We start from the raw sequence: 25,695 nt of genomic DNA, 5'->3' as shown, positions 1-25,695 counted from the left end.
AGAGACTAAAATTAAGATTTTAATTAATCTCTAATTATGGATTAATTTACACATTATTGATGCACATAGATTAGTAATATCATGTCCTATCAATTAAGATTTTAATTAATCTCTAATTATGGATTAATTTACACATTATTGATGCACATAGATTAGCAATATTATTGATGCACATAGATTAGCAACGATGTGCTCAATGGTGTGGATTAGTGATTAGTGGTTAATTAAAGCCCTTAACTAGTCCAAAAGGAAAAAAGATTAGTGAAAGAGTTAATCTTTGATTAATTTCTAATCACATTTTTACACAACTCATTAAGGCTAATCAGCATTGAATGAAAAGATGCCCCTTAGTTGGCAATTGGCCACTTTTGGGAGTCATTTATGAAGGGTGTAAGGGGGTGTCATAAAAGTGTTCACTTTTTTTATTCTCACTTATCTTTTTGGGAAAATGCCCATATCTCTCCATTTTAAAATTCAAAAAATATTCTCTCCTCACAAGGAAACTCGAATTTCTCTCTAGACAAAAAAAAATCTGTGAAATGTCCACTTTCACGTCGTGAAAGTTCCCTGCGCACAAAAATAAATAAATTCATGAAATATCTTTCACGCGTGAGATGCATTTCACCGCATGAGATACCCTCTGTTTCATGGCATGAGATAGGTCTGTGAAAAAAAAACATGAAATATCTTTCACACGTGAGATGCATTTCACGGTGTGAGATACCCTTTGTTTCACGACGTGAGATAGGTTCGTGAAGCAATATATATATATATATATATATATATATATATACGAATGAGATTCTTTTCACGACATGAAAAGGTCTTGCACTTTCATGTCGTGTGATGAAAAGGGTCCGATGGAAAAACAAAAAAGAGAGTATAAAAAACAGCCTTGTTTGGAGGCTCATATCTCCTAAACCATGAGGCTGATGAATGTGTTCTAGTGCTCATCGAAAAGCCTGCATCGTGCTCTTCGAAATTGGTTTGAGTGTCTGAGGGCCAAATCCATCGTTTTGGCCTTCGACCAACAGCCTCAAAATTCGTCCCAAAAATCGAGGCAAAAAACAGGCGTTAAAGCACTAAAAATTGCCCAAAATAACTTGAAAAAGACCACGTACCATATTCGGGCTACTTTTTGAGTTTCTGAACGACAAAATCACGAAAAAGTCAGAGAGACAAAGATGTAGCACTTTAGAAATCCTACAACTCTCTCATACAACGTTTTTCTAAATTCCTTTTGAAACACATTCAAAAATGGGTTGCAAAACAAGAGAAATCTTTTTGGAAAAAAATTTCATCTTGAGACAGTGATGGAAAATAGGTTTTGAGACATCCTCTTTCATTTGGGATGCTAATATCATCACTTCTTCTGAAAAATTTCATCCTACGAGGGCATTCACATGCGCTTTTGAGACCTCGTCTTCCATCTGGGACATCAGTGGCATGCACTTTTTGCGAAAAAATATCTCTAAGAGATTCACGTGTGTAAGAAAATTAAGACAAACGAACCCTCATTTGACCTAGAGAGAAAGGTGTACCAGGCCTCCTGAGGCTGTAAACGGGTTGTAAGAAAACCTTAAAAAAAACCACGTGTGCTTGCTCATTGAGGAGCAATGGCAACGTCGTGATATGGCAATGGTAGAGGGATTACGTGGGCCCACACCCAAATTGAACCCAATGGCTGAAATCTTTGAGCCATTGAGATCCATGTCCCAAATGCAATTCCCAATACCATTTACCATGCCGACAACAAGTGTATCCTCGGGTTTTACACCCCGGATCACATCAATCCCTCTGAGATTTGGTCCCTTGCCTAGCACTACCACAAGTCCTAAACCTTTAGAAGTGCTAGATACCAACCCTTTGTAACCCCTAAATGCCCAAACCTTGGACATATTGACTAACCTAGGAAGGGGGGGTTGCCCAAGGACTAAAGGAGGTCCTACCCACACACGGCCTCACTGGCTCATCCAAAAAAATGACTGTACAAATTTCCAAAATCATGGGCAAGTACAATGGAACGACTGATCGTGTTTAATTCATGACAATGTTTGAGCAGAGATGTTAAGTCTTTGGAAATCCAAATTGCCCTACCAAGGTACATGCATTGAACCTTTGCTTAGTGGGAAAGGCTAGTTGATGGTTCATCACATTGATGCAGGCCTGCAATTAAGCAAACTTCAAGACCTTGAAAAAAGCCTTTATCCATGGCTTTCCAAGACAATTAGGTGATCGGTGGAGTGTAGCAAGAGAACTCTATTCCATTGAAAGAAAACAAAAAGAAACCATTAGAGATTTTATCATTCAGATAAAAATCTTGGACTCACGATGTGAGCCATGGGAGAAACTAAACGATGCTCAATTGAAAAGGTGTTTTATGATGGGCATAAAGAAAAACAACTTACACAACTTGATCATTGTATCCAAACCAGAAACATTCAATCAATGTTGTAAAGAAGCAATACGTTTAGATGACAACATGATGGAGGATGCTCATAATATGAGATGTTCTTCATCTAAACCAAGTGAAGCAAATGTTAAAGAAACATTGATCTTGGAATCATCATTCCTTGAATTCTACACAGCCTCTTGCTTAAAATCCTTAAACCAAACTGTCAGAGAGAGGATGCGCTCCCTCAAAACCAAACATCCTTAATGCCTATCAAAACCAAACATCCTTAATGCCTCTCAAAACCAAACTGTCAGAGAGGGGATGCGATCCCTCAAAACCAAACATCCTGAATGCCTCTCAAAGTGATGGGCTAAATTCCTTGTGTTCATTGCCATCGCTATGTCTATCCCAATCCCTAGTGTACATACTCTAGGCCTATCTTTCTGTACTGCATACATTGCAAAAACTTTGGTCACGACATACCCCGATGTCCTTATTCACCTATAATTACCTTAAAACCTCAATCTCCTGTGCCACAAACAAACACAGTTCAAAGGGTAAAAACTACTCTCAGGAAGCAGTTAAGTGAACACTTGAGTGCTTCTATTGTCATGGACTGCACAAAGTGGCCGATTGCATGCTTTGGAATACCTCCACACCCATAGTCACTGACAGTTTGTAACCCATATGTGAACAATGTGGTATTGATCACATATTTCAGGATTGCCCAAAGTAGGTTGCTTTAATGCAACCTCTCTTGCGCAGAATACAACTCTTAACATCTTGAGTGTACAAAACGGGCAATTGTCCACGATACCCTTGAATAAGCTTACACACTTGCAAGCAAGGCACGTGAAACAATAAAAAAGAATGCCAAGGAACACACTTCAAAATGGGTAGAAGAGCATGTTTTAAAACAAAAACCAAAAGAGGATGCAAAACCTTCTAAATGCAAGAAAAACAAGGGCCAATAAACTATAGAAACCAAGGATGAAATAAAGGACAAGGGAAAGGACTTGACCCCAAAAGAGCCAAAAGCTACACATGATGTGAATGCATCCACCTCAAAGGCTAATCCTGAAACCACAGAAACTACATGTGTGACACATGATACAAAGTGGCCGATTGCATGGTTTGGAGTACCTCCATACCCACAGTTACTAACACTTTGTAACCCATATGTGAACAATGTGCTATTGATAACATATTCCAAGATTTCCCAAAGCGGGTCACTTCAATGCAAACTGTCTTATAGAATACAACTCTTAACATCTTGACTGTGCAAAGCAGGCAATTGTCCATGGTACCCTTGAATGTTTTTACATGCTTGCAGGCCAAGGCATGCATGTGAAACAATTAAAAAGAATGCTAAGGAACACACTTCAAAATGGGTAGAAGAGCATATTTTAAAACAAAAACCAAAAGAGGATGCAAAACCTTCTAAACCCAAGAAAAACAAGGGCCAATAAACTGTAGAAACCAAGGTTGAAATAAAGGACAAGGGAAAGGACCTGGCCCCAAAAGAGCCAAAAGCTACACATGATGCGAATACATCCGCCTCAAAGGCTAATCTTGAAACCACAAAAAACACATATACGACACATGATACAAAAGTCCAAAATAAAGTTTGTTCTTGTCACATGGGAAAACATAATTAAAACAGTTTGACAATCCAAGGAAAGTCAGAAGAGGAAATATGTTCTAGTACATCACTTAGTGAGAACGAACAAGAGCCGACTCATCTCTCAGTGTACCTCCCAATATAATAAGAAACTATAACTTGCCCACCCACCCAAAAGAGAAAATCATGAGATCACTTGACATACGAGGAATGCAAAAAGCAAACTCAAGATAGCCAACCTCGCATTGTTGAGTGTCATACGGGATCACTGGTTGTGATGAAACCTCATAATGTCAAACCTAAAAAAGTAAGCAAAATACCAAAATTAGAGGAGTATAGCTTTGCCTTTCAAGAGGAAGATATTTTCTCTATAGAAATGAACTCATCAAGCTAGGAAGAGTCATCAAAGGAAGATTGCATGAATGGTACAGTTGAAAAAGCACATGAGGAAATCGATGAATACCTTGCAAAATTAAAGCAGTCTCTCAAATCCCCATTTGGAGGAGTGCTCTTCTCTCATGGTGGTGAAGCTATCAGAGCTTCATCCCTTGCACCTTTAAAGGCTAAACATGAGTTATACCAAGATATCAAAAGCTACATAGAAGGGTACTATAAGAATTCAAAATTTTCCAAACAGACCTTAGTTAAAGTTATCAAAGGACTGAGTGTGCCATTGTACACATTGGGGACCCTTGAAAAAGCTGAAAACCAAAAAGATGATAAAAGTGAATGGAATATGAAATTGAAATGGGAACTGAAGCTGAAACAAAAATTGAACTTCCATGGTTCTGATTGAGGATTTTATCATGGTCTGGTTAGATTTCCTTGTGGGAAATGATGTTAAGTGCAAACGCGCATTGGTTATCCCTTGAGCTAGTCATAACATCATGACAATAGACACTTGGGTATCATTGGGTCAACCTGCAATCATCCCTAAAGAAAATTCTCTTGCTACGAAAGGTGCCAATGGAGAAACCATTGAACTTCCAAGTTGTTTTAGCTAGGTTATTCAAATAATCGGTCAAATTGTAGAATTTGACTTCCATGCAACCCCATATTCTCTTGAATATGATGTCATCCTTGGTGGAACTTGGGTATGTGAGTCGTGGTATTCAATTGATGAATCCATGTAAACAATTACCTTGAACACTCTTGCGAGCATTGTGAAATTGCTCCTACAGGAGGAAGAGACCTTAGAGGAGCTGGAACTTCCAACATACCTTACTCAAAATATCCCAAGGATAATAGTTGGATTTGAACTTTACAATAAAATCAGCATACTCCAAGCACACTTTTATCCACAACAAGAACACAATCTCATAACCCTTGAGTTATGGGATTTGTTAGGTCAACCAACACTCAACGCTCATCTTGAGAAAATTACATTCATAAAAGACATCAACATGCCATGTTTGGGGTACTTTGAATAAACAATGTATATAGAATCTAACCCCCCTTATGTGTAAATTTTTTGTGGCTAAGTATGTGTTGGAAGAAGATTTGATCTTGGGGCATAAATGGACTATTGCTGCCCAAGCACCACTGTGCTTTGCTAGCGATACGGTCATCATGAGGGTCAATGACACAAAGTTGACAATACCATACTGCAAGGAAGAGGATCCAACCCTAAGGGATTTCTATGATACTGACTGCAAAAAAAGGCCAAAGAATAATAAAAGTACTCCACAAGACTATGCGAGTTCCTCAAAGAACTCCAACCACTCAACAAGTGTGGGTACCAAAAAGATTACTACAAGATCAAGGGTACTACCAAGGTAATACCAAATCTTGGATTCCCAAGCATATCAAGAAGTGCCCCAATCATGCTCAAAGAAAGAATCCTCAAAGGCATCGACCATTAACTCCTAATGTTCATCAAACATGGGTGACTATGAACGTGCTTCAACAAGAAGGATATTATGATGGCAGTCCCATCATATGGTTTCCAACATCCAACAATGTAAAAGAAACCTTGACCACCAACTCTGAGTCCAAAAGATTCACCTAAAATTCTACAAAAATGGAGGCCCAAGCAACACCAAGCAAGCCACTCAATTCCTCTCATACATACAACACTACAGAAGACCTTACATGTTCGGTCACTACCAATGGCAACCAACTAGAAGCTGTACCTATCGCCTTGATAAAAATTGAGCCAAAAATTCAAGAATCAATCCCCATGTCTGCACAGAGACTTATGAGCGCATCAAGGACAAACTTACAATCCTCTTTTCACTTCTTTGGATGAGAAGCATGAGTGTAGAAGCTACACGATAGACATAAGAAACCATTCTAAAAAAAAAGGGAGAGTAGCCACAAGAACTTGTTGCTCGTCCTCGCAAGGTGGTAACAAAAAAACCAAAAAAAAAGAGAAAAGAAAAGACAAAACACTAGGGAGTCACATAAATGGCCTACCTAAAAATGGTAGAATATCACAAGAACCTCCAAATGATCTTCAATAGTAGCTTACTATTCTTTTGGCTGAGTTAATGTAGCAGCTGCTCCACCATGAGTACGTATCCATACTCATGCACTGGAGGATATTTGCCCCAAAGCCTCATCATTGACAACTATCCACGTACATGTCTGGATGGGGAGCTATGGTGGGTGACAGCCTGGTCAAAATGGTACAACCCATCGCTTGGAAATTTCCTTCAAATTGTAAACCTCTCCAAACAAAAAACTAGAGTTTTCACAACACATTGATCTATAATCCTTAGTGAATATATCTATATTAGCCTCGCAAGTCGACGTAATTCTTTCATGCCTCACCACTAACAAGTGGCTACTTCAACAAGAAGCAACTCAATAAGAGTCTATTTGACTCATTTCATGTACTTCATGTTTATCTGCTTTATAGAGTAGTTAAATATACATAACAGCATAAAAAGCACAAGGAATAAGCATTAAGGAACATGTCCTATTTAACAACAATTGATAAGAGTCCTGCCACAAAAAGGGACATCATCAAAGGCCAAATTCGACAAATGTGGCTTCAAATGAGGAACTAATAATCATAATCTCGTTCTGATTGTCTACGTTCCTCCGGATCCTTCCTTCTCTTCTCCCCCATTTTTACATCTCTTAGTTTCTCAACCAACACAATAACATGTAACTCTGCTTATGATTGCCAAAAACAAAGTGAGCAAAAAATATACCTAAAAAAAGCTCACAAAAATATAAAAAGGCAATCACTCAAAAAAACCCCACCACCCTCACTCCCTTAGGAATTTCCGCTAATCTCTAATCTTGTAATTTACTAACTAGCCTTTCTCATTCCTTCGGGAGGAACAAAGACCCATAAACGTCACTCAACATCAAAAGCCATAACAAAGCTTGTCAATTCTCCCCACACAAAAGTCTTCAATGTGATCACGAGAACACGATCGACATCAGGAAGGGGGAGATGTTAACTCATTCCTATGGTTAACACCAGCTACTGGCATCATCTCAAGGTAGACACACCAAAAGGTCATACATTCAAGATATGAAGCAATGGTGTCCAAATCTACAACTTGGACAGGCACCCATAATGTTCCGACGGAATACTTATGGTGATTTCCGCTTCAAGAATGTGTGTGGTAGAAAGATAGGATGAAGTCCCAAGTGAGGTACTTCATGGATATATTATGAGAGTAGTCATTGTAATCACATGAGGCCTCTTATGAGCCTAAAGTGCCTAGCAAGCCACAGTTTAAGTGAGTGTGAACACTTATGGCCATGTATATAAGTGAAAATCTCTCATAATACAAAGGACTCTCGCATTGTGCAATATTGTCTTGATCTTGCTAATCTATCTCTAATCCATGCTAGTGAGTGTGTGTGAGTGAAGTGAGGTGAGAGGATGGACGAGTACATGTAGTGCAATGAAGCAGTGTGCTTGCGGGAGGCACGGTGGAATTTCTTCTTAAGGGCTTGTGGATCTTGGAGAACTCAAGGGTTACGAGCTTGGCCAATGGAAATATCCCCCCACAATAGTTGCGGTTTACCAAGGTAATCTTCTTGTTGAATTTGTTTTGAAGGGGGTTTGGGTGAGCCATAATAGTCCTTTGCCTTCTTGCAAGTGCAAGAACTTGTGCTAGGACCACCTTCTTTTGATTGGCATAAACTTAGGGTTAATGTGGACCTCTCTAGGTATAGCCATGTACTCTCGCCATATTTTGTGGTCATTGAGGAGATAGGGCATGTGCCACTCAAGTTGGACTCCTATGTGACTTGTGGCTAGGTAGCGTTTGGGATCAACAAATTGACAGCCTCCTCTGATGTGCTATGGTCAATCTTCCACTAGGAAAATAAGTGATCCATGTGTTGATTCAACATACGGATTTCAAACATTTTGAAGGGTGTATCGAACACTATTATGGAAGTCTCCTTGGAATGTGAGATCTTGCACACTTAGAGGTGGATATGTGAGTTGTTATTCATGGATATGTAAGGACACCCCTGGATCCTTCCCATCATCTGCGTTGGCTCCTCATGGAATGATTAGATGATGGAGGGCTCATGGATACGATTTAACGAGGTAGTTAAGTTAGGGGGATATGATCTAGGCTTGGGGGCTGAAATGTGGATGAAGAGTAATCCCATGGAGGATGATGCATATTGATTTTAACAGGAGCCTTATAGGTGGGGTGTAGAGTTAGACTAGGTGGAGCAGTGGTGGGTGGGGTGGCTTTGGGATCACCTCATGGCTGGAGCTAGGTTTGATTCTTAGATATTCACTTTGTCTCTCAATTTAACTACCATATGTGTGTGCCTCATTAGCTTACAGATCTTCTTCTAGCTCTTATATGCCTTTTGATAAATATTCAAGGTCCATCTTCTTCATCTGTAGGCTTGTGGCTTTGGAAAAAGGCATAGGCCTCGTGTGCCTCGTTGATGGAGATGTAAGAAGCCACATCGATAGTGTGAAAGGTGGTATTGTATGTGGTGAGGTCTTGCTCTCAAAGTAAGTGTAGACTATTTGATAGAGGAAGGATTCCTTGCTACTACAGGTTGTGTTGTTTGTTGGGCATGTGATAAAGCTAGCAATAGGTGGCCTTGACTCCTTTGCAAATGAAGGTCTTCATGGCTAGCATGGCCAAGTGAAGCAACTCTTCAGTGATGGGTAGTTGAGGCCAAGTGGTGCCGAGAGTTCGAGGTAGTGACCATAGAATTGAAGAACAAGTGGAGGTTGGACACAATCGAATGGGATTTAATGGAGTTAAAAAGTGTTATGTCCAAAAAGGAGATGTCTTGGTCAAAGAAGAAAAGGATTGCAAGGGTTATGGGGAGGCTCTACCCACTCACTGTGGGGAACCAATATAAGCAGTAAGGAGGGTTTAAAGTTTTTTTACTTCACTTGGGAGTATAATTAGTAAAGGAGGGTTTAGAAAAAATTTACTTCACTTACCAATACAAGCAGTAAAGAAGGGGAGCCAATATAAGAAGTAAAGGAGGGTTTATAAAAATTTTCTTCATTTGTTTGGGGGTTATGCTCTCTCTCTCTCTCTCTCTCTCTCTCTCTCTCTCTCTCTCTCTCTCTCTCTCTCTCTCTCTCGCATGCTGAACTGGGACAAAGATGTCGCTAGTGGGCATAGCACGACGTGTGTCGTGGGGTTGGTTGCTGTCTCAGTGTTACAAAGACGAGAGAGGCTTGCTGGCATTGGAGAGGGACAAGGCAAGCACCTCGGTTAGCTTTGCCAAGCAAAGACCCCCCGCTTGTGGCCACACATTTTTTAATTTTGAAATTCAAAAAAGGGTAAAATAAGGCCCTTTTAAGAAAAAGATAAAATAAGGGTGGTTTTTTAAAAAAAGTAGAAAAAGATTTTTCAAATAAAAATACAAGTTTTCAAGGGGGTTGTGTTGTTCTTTCAAGGGGGGTGTGTATATGTGGGGGAATTTTGTGTACACTGTGTGCATGAGCATGCGTATAGAGATTTTATGCATGTGCATGATGATGAGGGGGTGTGTGTGCATACAAGTGTGTTTGTGTAATTTGTGCATGTGCACATGTGTGCTAGTGTGGGTGCAGGGTGCATGATGTGTAGAGGGAGGTGGGTGTACATGGGAGTTTTTACATTTTTGGGAGGGAGTGTGCATGTGCATTTTGTGTGTTTTGTGCATGTGCACGTGCATGCAAGTGTGGGTGCATGTGTAAGTGATTCTATTTCGTGCACAACACGAGTGATTGTGTTTTGTGTGTGCACGCATTCAAGTGTGGGTGCATGTGTGAGTGATTCTATTTTGTGCACACGAGTGATTGTGTTTTGTGTGTGCATGCATGTGTGTATGTGTTGGTGCACATTTACACGAGTGTGTGTATGTGTTGTGTGCACTTGTGGGTGCACATTTATAGATTTTTAGTTGTTTGTTGTTTTTAAAAGGTTTTTTTATCATTTTGATATATGTGATGGTACACTTGGATAGGGGTATTATGCTACATATATATAAGGAGGGTTTAAAGTTGATGGCTTACCATAACAATACCATATTCAAGAGATTTCAAAATGGAGGTATTGAATTCTGTAGTCCTTTTCTTTGGATATGTGGGAAGAACTTAGTATAATGAAGGAAAATATATTAGTTCTAGTTACATCATGTGATGTCCATGCTATACATATATTGAAGAGCCTCCTAAATGGAGGTAATTAATTCTTTAGTCCTTAGCTTTAGATATGTTAGAAGAACTCCATCAAGTATAGTGAAGGAAAATATCTTAAAGTTACAAGTATTGGCATCCATCTAGTAACATCACGTGATATATCCACAAACAAACATGCAATTGTCTCACCTAGAAATATAGTGTAAATAAGAAGGAACAAACAAACATGCAATTGCCTCACCTAGAAATATAGTGTAAATAAGTATGTAAGCAATGAGTTGTTTCTGTAACATTTTATAATTAAAGTGAAAGACTTGATCATGCACATATTTTTCATGAAGAGAGATTCAAATGTTTTTTTTTCACTAGTGATTCTTGTACTACCATAATCCATTGATTGCATTAATTTTACAAAACATAGCCTTATCTTTTGATTTAAGAAACTATTCATCTAGGTTCAATCAAAATACCTTTAAGTGATTCCTTTTTTGAAATTCATAGCATAGTCACTTAAGATGTACCTAATCATGGAAACTATAGCATAGTCACTCAAGACGTACGTAATCACTTGGTAGAGGGTCTTTCTCTAGATTAGCTCTTGCCCTTTCATAAATTTATTGATATTGATTGCTACAAGTCTTATCAAGATGGACCTTTGTATATTGAAAGTTGGATGCATACGTGACAAGAATGGCTAACTAACATATGGTCAAATGGAGACATCCATTGAATACATTTCAACGAAAGATTCTTTTTTTAATCTATTTGATTCTTGAGAGGAATGTTCTTTTTTATCTATTTTCTTCTCACTAAGGTCTTGAGAAGATAATCACATGAAAAGTTGGCCTTTGGGATTTTAAACCCCTTATTGATGTTAGGTAGAGGCTAACTTCCTAAAAAATGTAGCTTAAAGTAGATTTTCTCCATTCATGAAATGTAGTTCCTAATAGTAAGTTGAATTGGTTGTTGTTAAACTCTCAATTGTGAAGAAAGTCTTGCTTCTGTTTCTCTCTTTCTCTCTCTCTCTCTCTCTCTCTCTCTCTCACACACACACACACACACACACACACACACACACTCACACTCACACACATACAGACACACGCACGCGTGCATGCACACACACATGCGCACACGTGTACTCACACATGCATGTATAGACCTACATAGTTGATGTATACACCATGTATGCACATGCTCGCATGCATAGATATTGAGTTCTAAAATAGTTGTCACTAAGTACCTTAATCATGCAATTTCTAAGCTACACATGCATAAACAAAACATTCATAAGAATAAGCAATGGTAGGCCATTCTGTTCCAAAGCCCTTTGTGAGCACAACCAGCAAATTGGTAACTGTACTGCACCACACATGGATTACACCTCTAAACTGACTCGTATGCAGAAAGATGGTGTACATTGTTGTATGTATGACTGATTTGCTCTATGTGTGAATGGGGAATTGGCACTAGTGAACACCCTCTTGATACCAAACACGGGTTGTTGTTCAGGGAATGCAGAAAAGGTAAAAGAAATGGGTTGTTGTTCAAGGAATGTAGAAAAGATAAAAGAAATCTGATGTGCCAGACTACAACTAAAAGATGGAGAAAATGGGTGTACTCCCAAAACTTTCCAAGGTATTGCCTATATGTTTAATAAGAGACAATCACTTTTCCAAGGTTGTGCACATTCACGATAAAGTATAAACCCAACCTCTTGATTTTGAAGAATCTCCAAAATTGCAAATAAAAAAAAACGTTTTTAGAAAGGGAAAAAGTTATATTAGTTTTCTTTTTGTAAGCTTTGTTGAGCTGGAAGGCCACCGCCCGCGCCAACGTTCAAATGATGTGTTGGCGTGCTTTGTACAACACCTTTACTCACCCCCTTAATCCTCTATATAAAGCTTCTTCGGCCTTAATCATCATAAGCTTTCCCTCAGATTTTACCAGCAAATCCCATTTTAGACAATCCTTCAATTCTGAATATCAATTGCACTGCAGTGACTGCTAATTATACGAATCAATCGCATTGCAGTGACTGCTAATCATACGAATCTGCTGCACAATGGAGGTAATCTTCTTGTGTTTTCTAGATTAATCCACCCTTCTGGCATGTTAATCTTTCTCGTATTACAATGCTGTATAACTATAATCAACCTGGCGCAGTTGGTGGAGCTGCTTGTGCGTATGGATTGCAGTGGCTGTGAACGAAAGATCCGTAAGCAGCTTTCTAAGCTCAAAGGTACAGCTTTATGTAGATCAACATGTCAACTAAATCATTGCAGTAATTATCATACAATGCTAAGTAGATCCTTGTAATCACAGCACCACAATCAATCGGGATGCCTGATAATTATAACTTTCAACTGTAGGTGTACTAATCAACTTGTGCACTAGTTTTTGTATATATGTAGACTAACTTGCACAATCTAGCCAGTTCATTATAAGAAACGGCTTAATCATGCAGCGTTATGAGCATAATTACCAAACAATTAACTTGTGCAGACTAATTTGCACAATAATCTTGCTAGTTTTTGTATATATGCAGACTAATTAGCTTGCACAATAATTATCTTGCTAGTTTATTACAAGAAACGGCTTAATGACGCAGGATTATGAGCATAATTACTAAACAATTAACTTCGTCTTAGGTCTCATATAGGTCGAGGCTTTCGCGGATCAATGCTCACAGCCATTAATTAATGGGCTGATCGTTGTTGTGTAACAGGTGTAGATAATATTGATATTGATTTGAGGATGAATAAAGTGACAGTAATTGGGTATGTGGATCGGAGGAAGGTGTTGAAAGCCGTGAGGAAGACAGGGAAGAGGGCTGAATTTTGGCAAGAGGGCTACAGATTGAATAACTCATATTACAATAACGATGAGAATGATAATAATAATAATAATCACACTAGTTATAGCCATGGTTATAACTATAGTCGGCCTTCCTCCTACATGGGCAATTATATTCTTCAACATCAAGCATTCAAGCGCACCTACAACTATGAGAAGCATGGGTATAACCAATACTATGAAGAAGAAAACCCCTTGTATTCTCATGGCTCCCATGACCAATCCTCATCTCTCTTTAGTGATGAGAATCCCAATGCATGCTCCATCATGTAAAAACCCCACTACATGCTACTACTCCACACCATCATGTGATGCATCATCATGTCGTCCTTGTGACCATCTCATTACACATACCTTGGTACTTCCTCCTGTCTTCACTTTTTTGCAAGGCCTTTATTACATTACACACCATATTTTTCCCTATTTTATTACATTACACACCATATTTGTCCCTATTTCTTTGTACAAGCGACACATCACACTTATTGGACCTTGAGGCATTGGTTTTTGTGGCCACTTCATTTTCCACACATAGAGGTGGTTTTTGTAGCTTTTGATGTTTTACTCCTCCAAGTTTTCCATAGAAGGAGATGGGTTTTTGTACTAGAGATTTGCACCCTATTCTACTTCTAATATTATCATATATTTATATGAAGGTTGTACACATGAATATCCAAACACTATGTTATTTAAATTTAAACATTTTTTTTTCATTTACATTATGTACACTATAGATAGAATATAATGTGCAAGTGATCTTGACAAGCTAAAAGTATTTTTTCTTTAAATGTGCTTATCTTTTCCAAAGTTTTAAATGTATATATGTATGCACAAATGAAACCACGACAATCAAGGTGAAATAGATGGTAATTCAAGTAATCAAGCATATTTTTGGAATGCTTAAATGCAGATATGTATGCACAAATGAAACCATGATGACATTCAAGGTAAAATAGAAGGTAGTTTAAGTAATCAATCATATTTATGGAATAGTTAGATGTAGTTTATGAGTTCATTTTTTAGATTGTTTATTAAATAACAAACAAAGAGATACTCTTTAAAGTGTTCAACTTACCTCAATTTTCAACTCAACATATTGTATTGCTTCTTTTTTTGTGCATGGTTAGTCATTTTTCAACTAAAGTTTATTGGAGAATGTTTAGTAAGGTTAGCTCACATCTAGTTCTTGATAATAAGCTCACATCTAGTTCTTGATAAATAATCGGTTCCAACTTCCCTTTATATGCTTTGTATCCCTAATTCCATTGCCCACTCCTCATTTGAATTTTAAAATCATATATATGGTACTGCTAATTTTACTCTTCCTTTTTTAAAAGTAAAGAACTAACATTGGAAGTACAACAAAATAAAATTAATAAATCACATCTTCAAGTCATATATATTGTAATAATTAAATTAAATCATTAAAATATAATTTTACCTTCTTATCTACAATTGTATGAAATATTTCAAAAAACCCAAAATTCTTACATTTATTATTTAGACAAATCTAAACCAAAAAAGCATACAGTAATTTCATTCCAACCCAACTAATACCTCTTAAACAAGAGGTATGGATTGGGTTGGGTTGGGTTGTGAGTTTAAATAATTTCATTCCAACCCAACCCATACCTCTTAAAAAAGAGGTCATGAGTTCCAACCCAACCCATACCTCTTAAACAAGAGATTATGAGTTTGAATCTACCCGAGTGGCACATATAAATGCACTTGTATATTTAGTGTCTCTCTCATAATTTTAAGTAAACATTACGTTTGCATTTTTTATTCTAAGATTGTTCACCTTAATCCCCTCAAAAACCCTTGAACCTTTGATACACTACAAGACACTGCTGCCATACACGCATTCAATACACTACAAGACACTGCTGCCATACATGCATTCAATACACGTGATAAGTTACGGGCGCGTGTATATTGGCATCTAAATTCGCGTGTATTGAAGTTTCAGAAACGCATCTACCAGGGCGTGCATATTGGCATCTAAATTCACGTGTATACTAGTTTCAGAAACACGTGCATCAGCGCGTGTATATACACGTATTATTACACGCGAGAACTTTATTGAGAAAAACTCCATTCCTTTACAAAATTAAAAACTATTTTCTTTAAACCATCTCATAGTACATTATAGTATATATCATTACACAATCCCACTACATGCATTTACAACAATGAAATATATTCAAAAATAAATCATGAGATGATAATTAAAAGACAACATATACAATAGAAACGTCATCAAGTTAGAACGATACAGTGATAGATTGGTTAGGGTTCGATCTCATCTTCAATAAGATCCATCCTTGCCAAACGATCAACATCAATATCCATTTGATCAATTCGTAAGGCTACGATTAAATTTATTCCACTATCGATATTCTGTCCATTGATAATGGTATTGATGCCCTGATCATCCTCATCAACATCACCATTATCCTCAATGGTAGGCTCATTCTCATGATCATGAGAAATGTCACGCTCGTCCTCATTATCATGATCATCTCTTATTTCTTCATCATCGATCACAACATCTTCATTGGCATGTTCGACATCATCTTCATTGCGGCTTGTTACATCCTCCATATGCTCCATATCAGTGAATGTATTATACATCACTTTGGAACGTGGTGCAATAGGGATGACGTACCACCATTTAATGTCATGCACACCATTGGCAGATAGATAACCTACTCAAATACACATACTACAGTAATTAACATATCAAAAGCCAAGGGATACGCGAGCTTAGATATATATGTACATGAAACACATTAGTAAAAAAATGCATACCTGCTCACATTGTTGTGGCAATACGAACCTATCTTTCTTTGTTTGCCAAAACTTTGTAGAGTCAATAGTTACATAGTCACTTGCAGCATGGCGTTTTATCGTTGCATTAGGCCCTTTTTCCACCATGTTCATTTGCCATTTGACATCCAAAACATACACAAAGAAGCGACGAAAGTCAATCCTAAATATGTCTTGGATTGTGCCACAATAATCATCCATTTTTCCATTAGCTCCCTCAAAGCTACTAATGACACCGCAATCTTGTGTATTCCTCTTTTCATCAATTCTTTGTGTTCGAAAATGCTTGCCTTCACACCGTATAGCATTGAACATAGTGCACTGGACCAAAATAGAAGCAATATTTGTGTAAGCAATGTGAATAAATATTAAAAGCAAATCACTTACAACTAATGCAAAACATTAGTTCCATGTACCTTTAACATGCATCCTCGTGCATACTCCCATTCTTCCGCCGTGATATGCAGCCCCTCGCCACTCTCTGCTCTCTCCATTTCCTCATGCAACCAATCAACATGGATATCATTCGGAAGTGTTGCTAGATGCTTAGGGTACGCCTTACGAGAGCCATATTGCCTCCAAAAGAGAGCTCTTTCTGCTTGCCTTTTTGTCTTTGCATCCTCATATCTTGTAACCCATCTGCTCATCACATCACTATTAAGGATGCAAGTGAAATTGAGATCATCAATCAATGTTCTGTCAATTACTTTACTCTGTCCTTTTCCTTGAGGCACAATAGAGGTCATCCTCAAGTCCTCTTCATTGCTCCATAGTCGAGGCAAAGAGCTATCCACCTGACCAAGAAATTCTGAAATATATACAAGAGACTCTTGTATCAATCAACCCTCGGCCATGCTTCCTTCGGGCCTTGCACTTTGCCTCACAAAGTCTTTTAAGGTCTCATGAAGCGCTCTAGGAAGAACATCCAACGTGCATGCACAGTGCCACATAAAGCAATTCCGTCCACTAAATGCACAATGAGATGTAGTTGACTTGTGGGAATGGTTCGCGAAAAAGTCTCCTCTACCAAACAAACCACCTCCACTGCCATAACACGCGCATCATCCAACGTGGCTGGATCAATTGCTTTGGAACTAACATATCTGAAAAATAAATGAATAGTACGTTATACCTCATGCACGTTCATTTTGAAGGGTATAATGAAGGGTGATCTAACATGGGTTTTACATACCTCACAAGCTCGCCCATCTTATAAATACATTTTTTCAAACTCTTATTTGCACAATGGTCGATGCTAGTAGGTAGTATGAACTGCGTACATAAGAGCACATGTATGTATGGTTTATGGCATTACAAAATTTAATTTCAACGTGCAAGACTTGGAAAACACTTACTTGGAGCATCTTGTGCCAATCGTGGGACTTCAACCCATATAGTTGCTCAACACCTCTTTTCTTAGTGGTTGTAAAGGCTCCCTTCAATGATCTCATGCATCCAGTGGGAGTACGCAAAGTGGTGATGGCCTGCTTTACCTGCTTCTCCTCTTTCTTTGATATAATCCATGGTGCAGGCAGAAGACGAATGTGTCGACCCTCCTCTCGTGTGGCCAAGCTTGACGCATACGTCCTGCGACCCGCAAGTCCTCCCGTACGCTAACATTGTCTCGTTTACCAATAACATGTTCCCAAATACAAGATCCCACATTCTTGAAGATGTGCATGGGATCAAGAAGATGGTTGATCTTAAGATGAGTCCAATACGGTAGCCGAAAAAAAATGGAGTACCTACACAAGGGATTGCTCTATGTGATCTTTAATCCAATTAGAGACTACACAAAACAAGATTGAAAAACATTACTATACTTGTTCATGCCATCTGGAGGAAGAATATTTGTAGACTCCCAAATACGCTTCCAATCTTTTGCACGAAGTGTTTGTGGAGGAATGTTACTGTTACTACCAACATATTTAGGATGATCTGACGGGAGAAATCAATGATGATTATCGAATATGGTCTTACACAAACCGTCAGCATACTCATGTACTAACGAAGGGCCACAAACAGGACATGCATGTTTACCCGATGTTTTCAAACCTGTTAAAATATAAATATAAGTTAGAATAATAAAGTCAATAGTTAGAATTAATATAGCCAATAGTATTAGAGTAGGGAGGTAATTAGAATTCTTACCAGAACAATCGCTGTATCCTGGAAAGTCATGCATTGTCCACATCAACACTGCTTTTAAGTCGAAGTGTTGAGAGGAGGGAGGCCTACTAATGTCCACCACCACAACACCTCTCCATAGTTCCTCCAACTCATCAATCAATGGTTCGAGATAAACATCCATATGCTTGACTTTATGTTTTCCTGGAATTAGAAGGGATAACATAAGGGATAACATAAGATGTCCCTTCTTGATTGCCATTGATGGTGGAAGGGATAACATAAGATGTCCCTTCTTGATCGCCATTAGAAGGGATAACATAAGATGTCCCTTCTTGATCGCCATTGATGGTGGAAGGTTGTAATTCACCAACACAACTGGCCACACGCTGTATGCAGTGCTTTTGAAACCAAATGGATTCACTCCATCTATACCTAGGCCAAGTCTCAAGTTTCTGCGCTCTGTTTTAAAGCTGGGCCACTCATCTTCAATATGCTTCCAAGCAGGAGTGTCTGCGGGAATTCTCCACATGCCATCATTCGATCGATGTGAGGAATGCCATGACATGAGCTCTGCTATGGATTTGCACTTGAACATGTGTTTGATGCGAGGAATTATAGGAAAGTGTCGCAAGACTTTACGAGGTACATCAAAACTCTTCACATCTGTTCTATACCTTGCTTCACCACAAGTGGGACAATGTCGAGCCTCCTTATGCGTCCCACGAAAGAGAATGCAATCATTGACGCATGCATGTATGCGATTATAATCCAATCCTCCAAGAGATGTCACATAGCGCCTCGCTATGTCTCTTGAGGTGGTAGTCTATTCCCCTTTTGAAGCATGTTTGATAATAGCCTACATCCAATATCATCAATTAGTCCTAAATCCTAAACCCTAAACCCTAAACCACTAATTCAAATTTGCAAGTTAAAATGCTTACTTCAATAATGCGTCAAGACTTGCATTGCTCCATCCATAAATTGTTTGTATATTGAGTAGTTCAAGTGAAGCACGTAAAATAGAGAATGTGAACCCTTCAAAAACCGGTGTCGATGAAGCCTTGTAAATATGCTCTTGTTCCATATCATCGTCGTCCATACCTTTGGGATCATCCCTAAAAAGATACCGCACCATATCATCAAACACTTTCTCTTCCACAACTTCGTGGGGTGCAGGGCTATTGTCATCCCTTTCCCACTCATCTCTAACAATAGATCCCGAAGCTCCAGCATCATCTCGTCGATGCTTTGCGTGCTCTCGTCGCACGTAGGGCACCATGTTAGGGTGTGGTACTGCATCCTACTTTCAATTAGAGTATATATATTACAACTCCATTAATTTAATTTGGATACCATGAGTCATTTGAATACTATCAATTTACATCTACTCACCTCTAAACCTCTTTGATTCCATTCTCCATACATGAAGATGTGATTCAAGGTAATTCGATGCGCTCGTACAATGCATCCTTGACATCGATTACACATACACTTGATCCTTTGTCCTAACCACACATCGCGATTACGATGATGCATTGTCTCATCCTCACCAGAACTACTTGAGGAGGTTGATGACATCTTATGTACAAAAGAGCAAACAATCAGTTTTTAATGAAAGTAAAAAAATTTATATAAATTGCGTGTAACAGTGCGTCTATATCCTTAAAATTACGTGTATCAGTGCGTCTACATCCTTAAAATTACGTGTATAAACGCGGTTACATCCTGAAAATTGCGTGTATAAACGTGGCTACATCCTAAAAATCGCATGTATGAACGCGGCTGATTTATTATACACGCGGCAATACACGCGCTGTTACACGCGACGACCTGTCTTTACCTAAAATAACCCGCCTTCTCCATATAAACATTTTCAAACTAAGATTTCCTCTCCTTCGTCGCCGCCTCTTCCAATAGAGCACTAAACCTAAGTGTAAGGAGCAGATAAGGAGCACACACAGGTGAAGGAAACCAGCCAAAAAGAAGACTCACTTTTTCAGAGGTGAGTCAGTTTGTCCTTTATCCTGTCTCTTTCCTTCCATTTGTTTATGCTATTGTCTCTTTTCTTTATGCGATTGTCTCCGTCCTTCTCTGGTAGTACTTACCTATCCTATCTTGAAGAGTTTGTGTTGATTTCTTTTGCACCCATTGACATGGAAAATCAAGGGTGGCTTTTGGAATCTTTCTAAAACACTCTTTTACCCCTAGCAAACCATGGCATTTTGGAAGCCAAATTGCTGTTGCCCCCTCATAATAGCCTTGTGCTTTAAGAACATGTTTTGGGACCCATCGAGTAACAATCCGAGGTTTAGGCTTGGAAATGATGTGCTTTTTAGGAGGCTTAGCAACTGGACTAGATGGTACAAGTTTGTACGCATCTTTGGGTAGCCAAATTGATAATTCCTTCTTGCCTGGCCTTCTTTGAGCAGCAACTAGAGTAGTAGGAACATGCCAGCCATGGCCCTCACTTGAGTACTCATCAATTATCCACATCATTTGTTTTGGAGCTTCAAGAGCAGATTTTGAGAGTGGGTTGTGTAAGGTAGAAACATTACCCTTTTGACACGATAAAGCTCGTGGAGCAGCAGATCCCAAGATGCAATCAGAATCAATTTGCAACTTGTATTGTCTATTCTTCCAATCGAATGAGCAATTGGTAGCACTTAACCACGATCGATCGAGAACAGCCTCTACTACTGCCTTGGAATTACGTGCCACATAAAAGGGCACTGACATCTGGTGATCCTGAATGGACATCATAATGACACATTTTCCCTCTATATAGGGTTATCTTCACCTGAGAAGCTTCGTAAGTCGACAGAAATTTGCACAAGTGTTGGTTGACCCAAGGCTATCCATGTGTCAAACGAGAGAACATTATAATCTGCACCAGAGTCAATTAAGGCTGAGACAAAGTAGGTAGTCTCATGAAGATGAAGGCACACTTGAATATTGAATGGATCGACATATGGTTCATCAGTAGCCAACTGTATGGTCATCATAGAAGCCTTGCGATGCTCCTTGGCTTTTGCAACTCTAGCTTTAGCCTCTTCTTGCGCCTGATGTTTAAGTAGGTCAAGTGCTTCTTTCCGTGTTTGTGCAGCATGCATCTGTTGAAGCATGGCTTCAGTTAATGGCTCATTGTATTTCTTGAGACGACTTCCATTAATGAAGTTAGGCATTTGCTCACCTTCTAGTGTCTCTAAACGCACTGCACCACTTGGAGTAAGCTCATTAATCACAAACGGTCCTAGGCCACGTTTCTTGAGCTTTCTCTTATGCTTCTTAAGTGTGTACAAGAGCACAAGGTCCCCTTTTTTGAATCGGCCAATTGTTACATTTCTATCGTACCATTGCTTCTGTCTCCTCTTCTCGGCATACATCCCCATTACCGCCGGTCTCATCAAGCTTTTCCAATTCATCAATGCGTTGTGAAAGCTCATGACCATTCCAATCCAATTGTTTAGCTACTCGTAGAGTAGGTACAAGAAATTCAATGGGAAGAATTACATCTAGCCCAAAAGCAAGCTCAAATGGGGTTGTGCCCACAGATGTTTTATAGGCTGTCCTATATGCCCAAAGAACTGAGTGCAACTTTTGCTCCCAATCAGTCCTATGTCCCTCAACAATCTTTGTGAGTGCTGTGCAGAGAATCTTGTTAGTACTCTCAGCTTGTCCATTGGTCTGGGGATGATAGGGTGTAGAACGCTTGTGAATTACCATAAATTCTTGAAGCAAAAACTCTATGACCTCATTCACAAAGTGTACACCTTGATCACTAACGATCTCAATAGGTAAGCCATAGCGTGTAAACACGTACTCATACAAGAACTTGGCTGTGGTTCTGGCATCATTTTTGACTGTTGCCTTGCCTCAACCCATTTGGTCAAATAGTCAGTTGCGACTATAATATATTCAGCATGCGTGTGACGAGCTGGAGGTTTAATGGGACCGACAAAATCAATACCCCATTTTGCAAAAGCACGTGTGCTTAACATAGGCCGCAATGGCATATTGTCCTTTGTGATGGGAGGTTTGGTCCTTTGACAATCATCACAACGTTTCACATATTCTTCGGCATCCATTTGTAAGGTTGGCCACCAAAGCCCAGACCACCTAATCAACTTAGCTGTGGTATTGCCCGAAAAGTGTCCACCCCCGACACCTGCATGTGCATGAGTTAAGATTTTCAAATAGTCAGCTTCACATACACACATGCGTAAGTTGCCATCCTTGCCCCTCTTGTAGAGTTGGCCCTCTATCAGCATATAGTTTGCTGCTTCAACTTTAATAGCATGCTTTCGATGTTTAGGAATTTTTTGATCCGTATGACCATGCTGAAGATAGTCCACAATATACTTACTCCAACTTGGTGTAGTTGAAATTTGGAATAATGTGACATTATGAATTGGCTGTTGAATTTGACATGAAGCACAGTTACGAACAAATGTTTCAGCATCTGCATGCATGGTAGGCCACCATTGCCCATCCTGAGATATACGTCGCACACAAGTAGTAGCTGATGCATGGATTCCATCGATACCCGCATGTGCCCATTCCAAGATCTCCTCATATTGGTCGGGGTTAGGTATAAGCCGCAACACTCCATCATTACCCTGACGATATAATCGTCCTGAGATTAACTTGAACGGTCGCCATAGGTCCACATTAGGACCCGCTAGTTGTATCTGCCCACTTGTCAAAATTTCTAAAATGGATTCAGACCATCTAGGAGCTGTCTCTACAAGGAAAAGTGTTGAATCTAACATATCATCATCCACACCCACAGGAGCTTCGCCAGAGGTGATTCGAGACAAATGATCTGCCCTAAGATGAGTTGTTCCTTTTCGAACTGCCACTTCAAAATCAAACTCAAGAAGGATGATAAACCACCTCACAATCCTTCCAGTTGCACAAGGCTTATTTACCAAATATAGCAGTGCTTGATGGTCCACAAAAAATATGAATTTGTTTGCCAAAAGGTAATGGCGAAACTTTTTCACTGCATATATCATGGACAAACCTTCTCTTTCTGTTGTGGTGTAATTCTTCTCAGCATTGTTCAACTGTCGACTAGCATATGAGATTGGGAAATCCTTATTATGTTCTCCCGATTGAGCCAAAATACATCCAATTGCAAAGTTTGAAGCATCAATATGGACATGAAAGATTTGGTTCCAATTTGGTGCCCGTAAGATGGGTGCAGTCACTAATGCTTGCTTCAACTTTTCAAAGGATTCCTCACACTCATCAGTCCAATTAAACTTTACAAGAAGAGCATATAATGGTCTGGCTAGGACAACATACATGTAGATGAATCTACGGTAATAGCCACAATGTCCCATGAATGTTTGTACCCCTTTAGGGTTGATAGGCCGAGGTAATGAGACAATGACATCAATTTTATCCATATCTGTTGAAATCCCATTGCGAGAAACAATATGGCCCAAAATTTTCCCTTGTCTTACCATGAATTTGCACTTGTTAGGATTCAAGCATATACGATAAAGTTGACACTTTTGAAACACAAGTCTGAGGTATTCTATATGATCATCACGCTCTTGTGAGTGAACACATAAATCATCCATGAAGATCTCAAGAAATTACCTAAGGTACTCCTTGAATACATGACTCATTAACCGCTGAAAGGTTGCTGGTGCATTTGTTAGACCAAATGGCATAACACGATAGGCAAAGATGCCATCTTCAGTAGCAAAGGCTGTCTTGTGTTGATCCTTTGGATCAATTGACACTTGATTGTAACCGGAGAATCCATCCAAGAAACTATATGCCTTTTTTCCTGCAACTCGTTCCAGAACATGATCCGTAATTGGAAGTGGGTAATGATCACGTACAGTTGCTGCATTTACCTTCTTGAGGTTTACACATACTCGAAGTTTTCCATTTTTCTTGGGCACCACTACAATAGGGGAGACCCATTCAGTGTGTTCAATCTCATAGATAAATTCTGCCTCTAAGAGCTTGTCTATTTCTTCCTTTATCTTTCGTGCGAAGTTTTCATTGTAAGTATAAGGACGTTGCTTGGAGGGCTTTGCATCCTCTCGCAATGGAATTGTATGCTGACATATGCTTGGATCAACTCCTTTGAGGTCTTTATAACTCCAAGCAAAAACATCACGATACTCCTTTATTGTTTGAATTAATAACTTCTCCTCATCTAAGGACAAGTCTGCTTAGCAATATCAATCTTTTTTGCATCTTCTGGACCATCATATGAAATCCCTGGCATGCTTGGTTTTTGTCGCATGGGCTGTTGAAGAACAATCTTCCAATCTTGAAGAGTGTACTGTGTGAAATTGGGAGGAACATTGAGACCTTGTTCTTGTCCACTTGAGTCTTCACTCATTGAAGACCATGCGGTTTTGACCTCTCCTTTGCCATCTTGCATCGGATTTTTTTGTTCAACCGTTGTCTTTGCACTTCCGACACTCTCTTTTGAATCGGTTTTAGACTTGAGTTTTGGTTTTTGTTTCTTCGTTTTTTTACGATTTTTGCTAACATTATTTAGCTTTTCTCCTGCTTGGAATCCATCTGATCGTTTTACTTGGTCTTTGATACTATCTTTTGCTTGGACATAGTATAGATATCCGTTCTTTCCTGAGAAGTGAGGTGGTGGTCGAGAGTTTTCACTCTTAGACTCCTCCTTTTCTTTTTGTAGTCTCTCATGTAGTTCCCGCTCATCTTGTCTACTGATTCTCTTATGGCTCTTACAGCATTTACGTTTAGGTCGGCTTAGAGGGATCTCTACTTGAACCTCCCTTCCTCTCAAGAGTAGGCATGCCTTTCCTAACTCTTCCTCAAGGATTGTCACATCATTATTAAAATCAGAATCCCAGCCATCTTCCTTATCAGCATCATTAGCAGATTCGAGTGTTAAATCCTCCACTGAGACTTCCTCGACATGCAGAGCTATTGTGGATGTATCCCTATAGTACAAATCATCTAGAAGGGCACGTGGTTGTACCATTCGTATAGGAATAATATCATATCCATATGAGTCACAAAATTGAATTGGCTTCGGTAAAGCACATGTCGATAATGTTGCAAGGACATGACTCCATTCTAGTGGATCAATTAAATGCTCAGGGAAGGGTTGTGGAATGTATGCCTCATTTGATACACTTCGATTACCCTTAAGTCTCTCAGTGTTGAAATCCCTACATGAGGCTCCACACATCCACAGATCTTCTCGCCCATCTGACAATGTAACTCTTGAGCCCTCAGATGAAGCAGAATCAAACTCATCTATTGGAGACCTTG

At 39.1% G+C, this 25,695-nt stretch overlaps 1 protein-coding gene across 1 annotated transcript; it reads left to right on the top strand.

Annotated features, from left to right (window-relative positions):
• The first annotated feature begins 12,524 nt into the window (after nucleotides 1-12,524).
• LOC147623167 (heavy metal-associated isoprenylated plant protein 28-like) lies at nucleotides 12,525-13,838 on the top strand. The gene is made up of 3 exons (XM_086821821.1): nucleotides 12,525-12,670; nucleotides 12,766-12,841; nucleotides 13,328-13,838. The coding sequence occupies exons 1-3, from the start codon at nucleotides 12,665-12,667 to the stop codon at nucleotides 13,726-13,728; spliced, it is 483 nt and encodes a 160-aa protein (XP_086677947.1). The 5' UTR covers nucleotides 12,525-12,664; the 3' UTR covers nucleotides 13,729-13,838.
• The last annotated feature ends 11,857 nt before the right edge of the window (nucleotides 13,839-25,695 follow it).

This window comes from Cibotium barometz, chromosome 27 (genome assembly GCF_041138505.1).
Source record: "Cibotium barometz isolate CiBa-2024 chromosome 27, ASM4113850v1, whole genome shotgun sequence".
Classification (NCBI taxonomy): domain Eukaryota; kingdom Viridiplantae; phylum Streptophyta; class Polypodiopsida; order Cyatheales; family Cibotiaceae; genus Cibotium; species Cibotium barometz.
The sequence above is the reverse complement of the archived record's forward strand: the minus strand, read 5'-3'. Positions and strand labels throughout refer to the sequence as shown.

What these genes read in the sequence shown, in the direction of transcription:
- LOC147623167 (XM_086821821.1), top strand. An exon ending in GCAGCTTTCTAAGCTCAAAG is followed by an intron (nt 12,842 to 13,327) that starts GTACAGCTTTAT and finishes GTTGTGTAACAG; the next exon opens with GTGTAGATAATATTGATATT.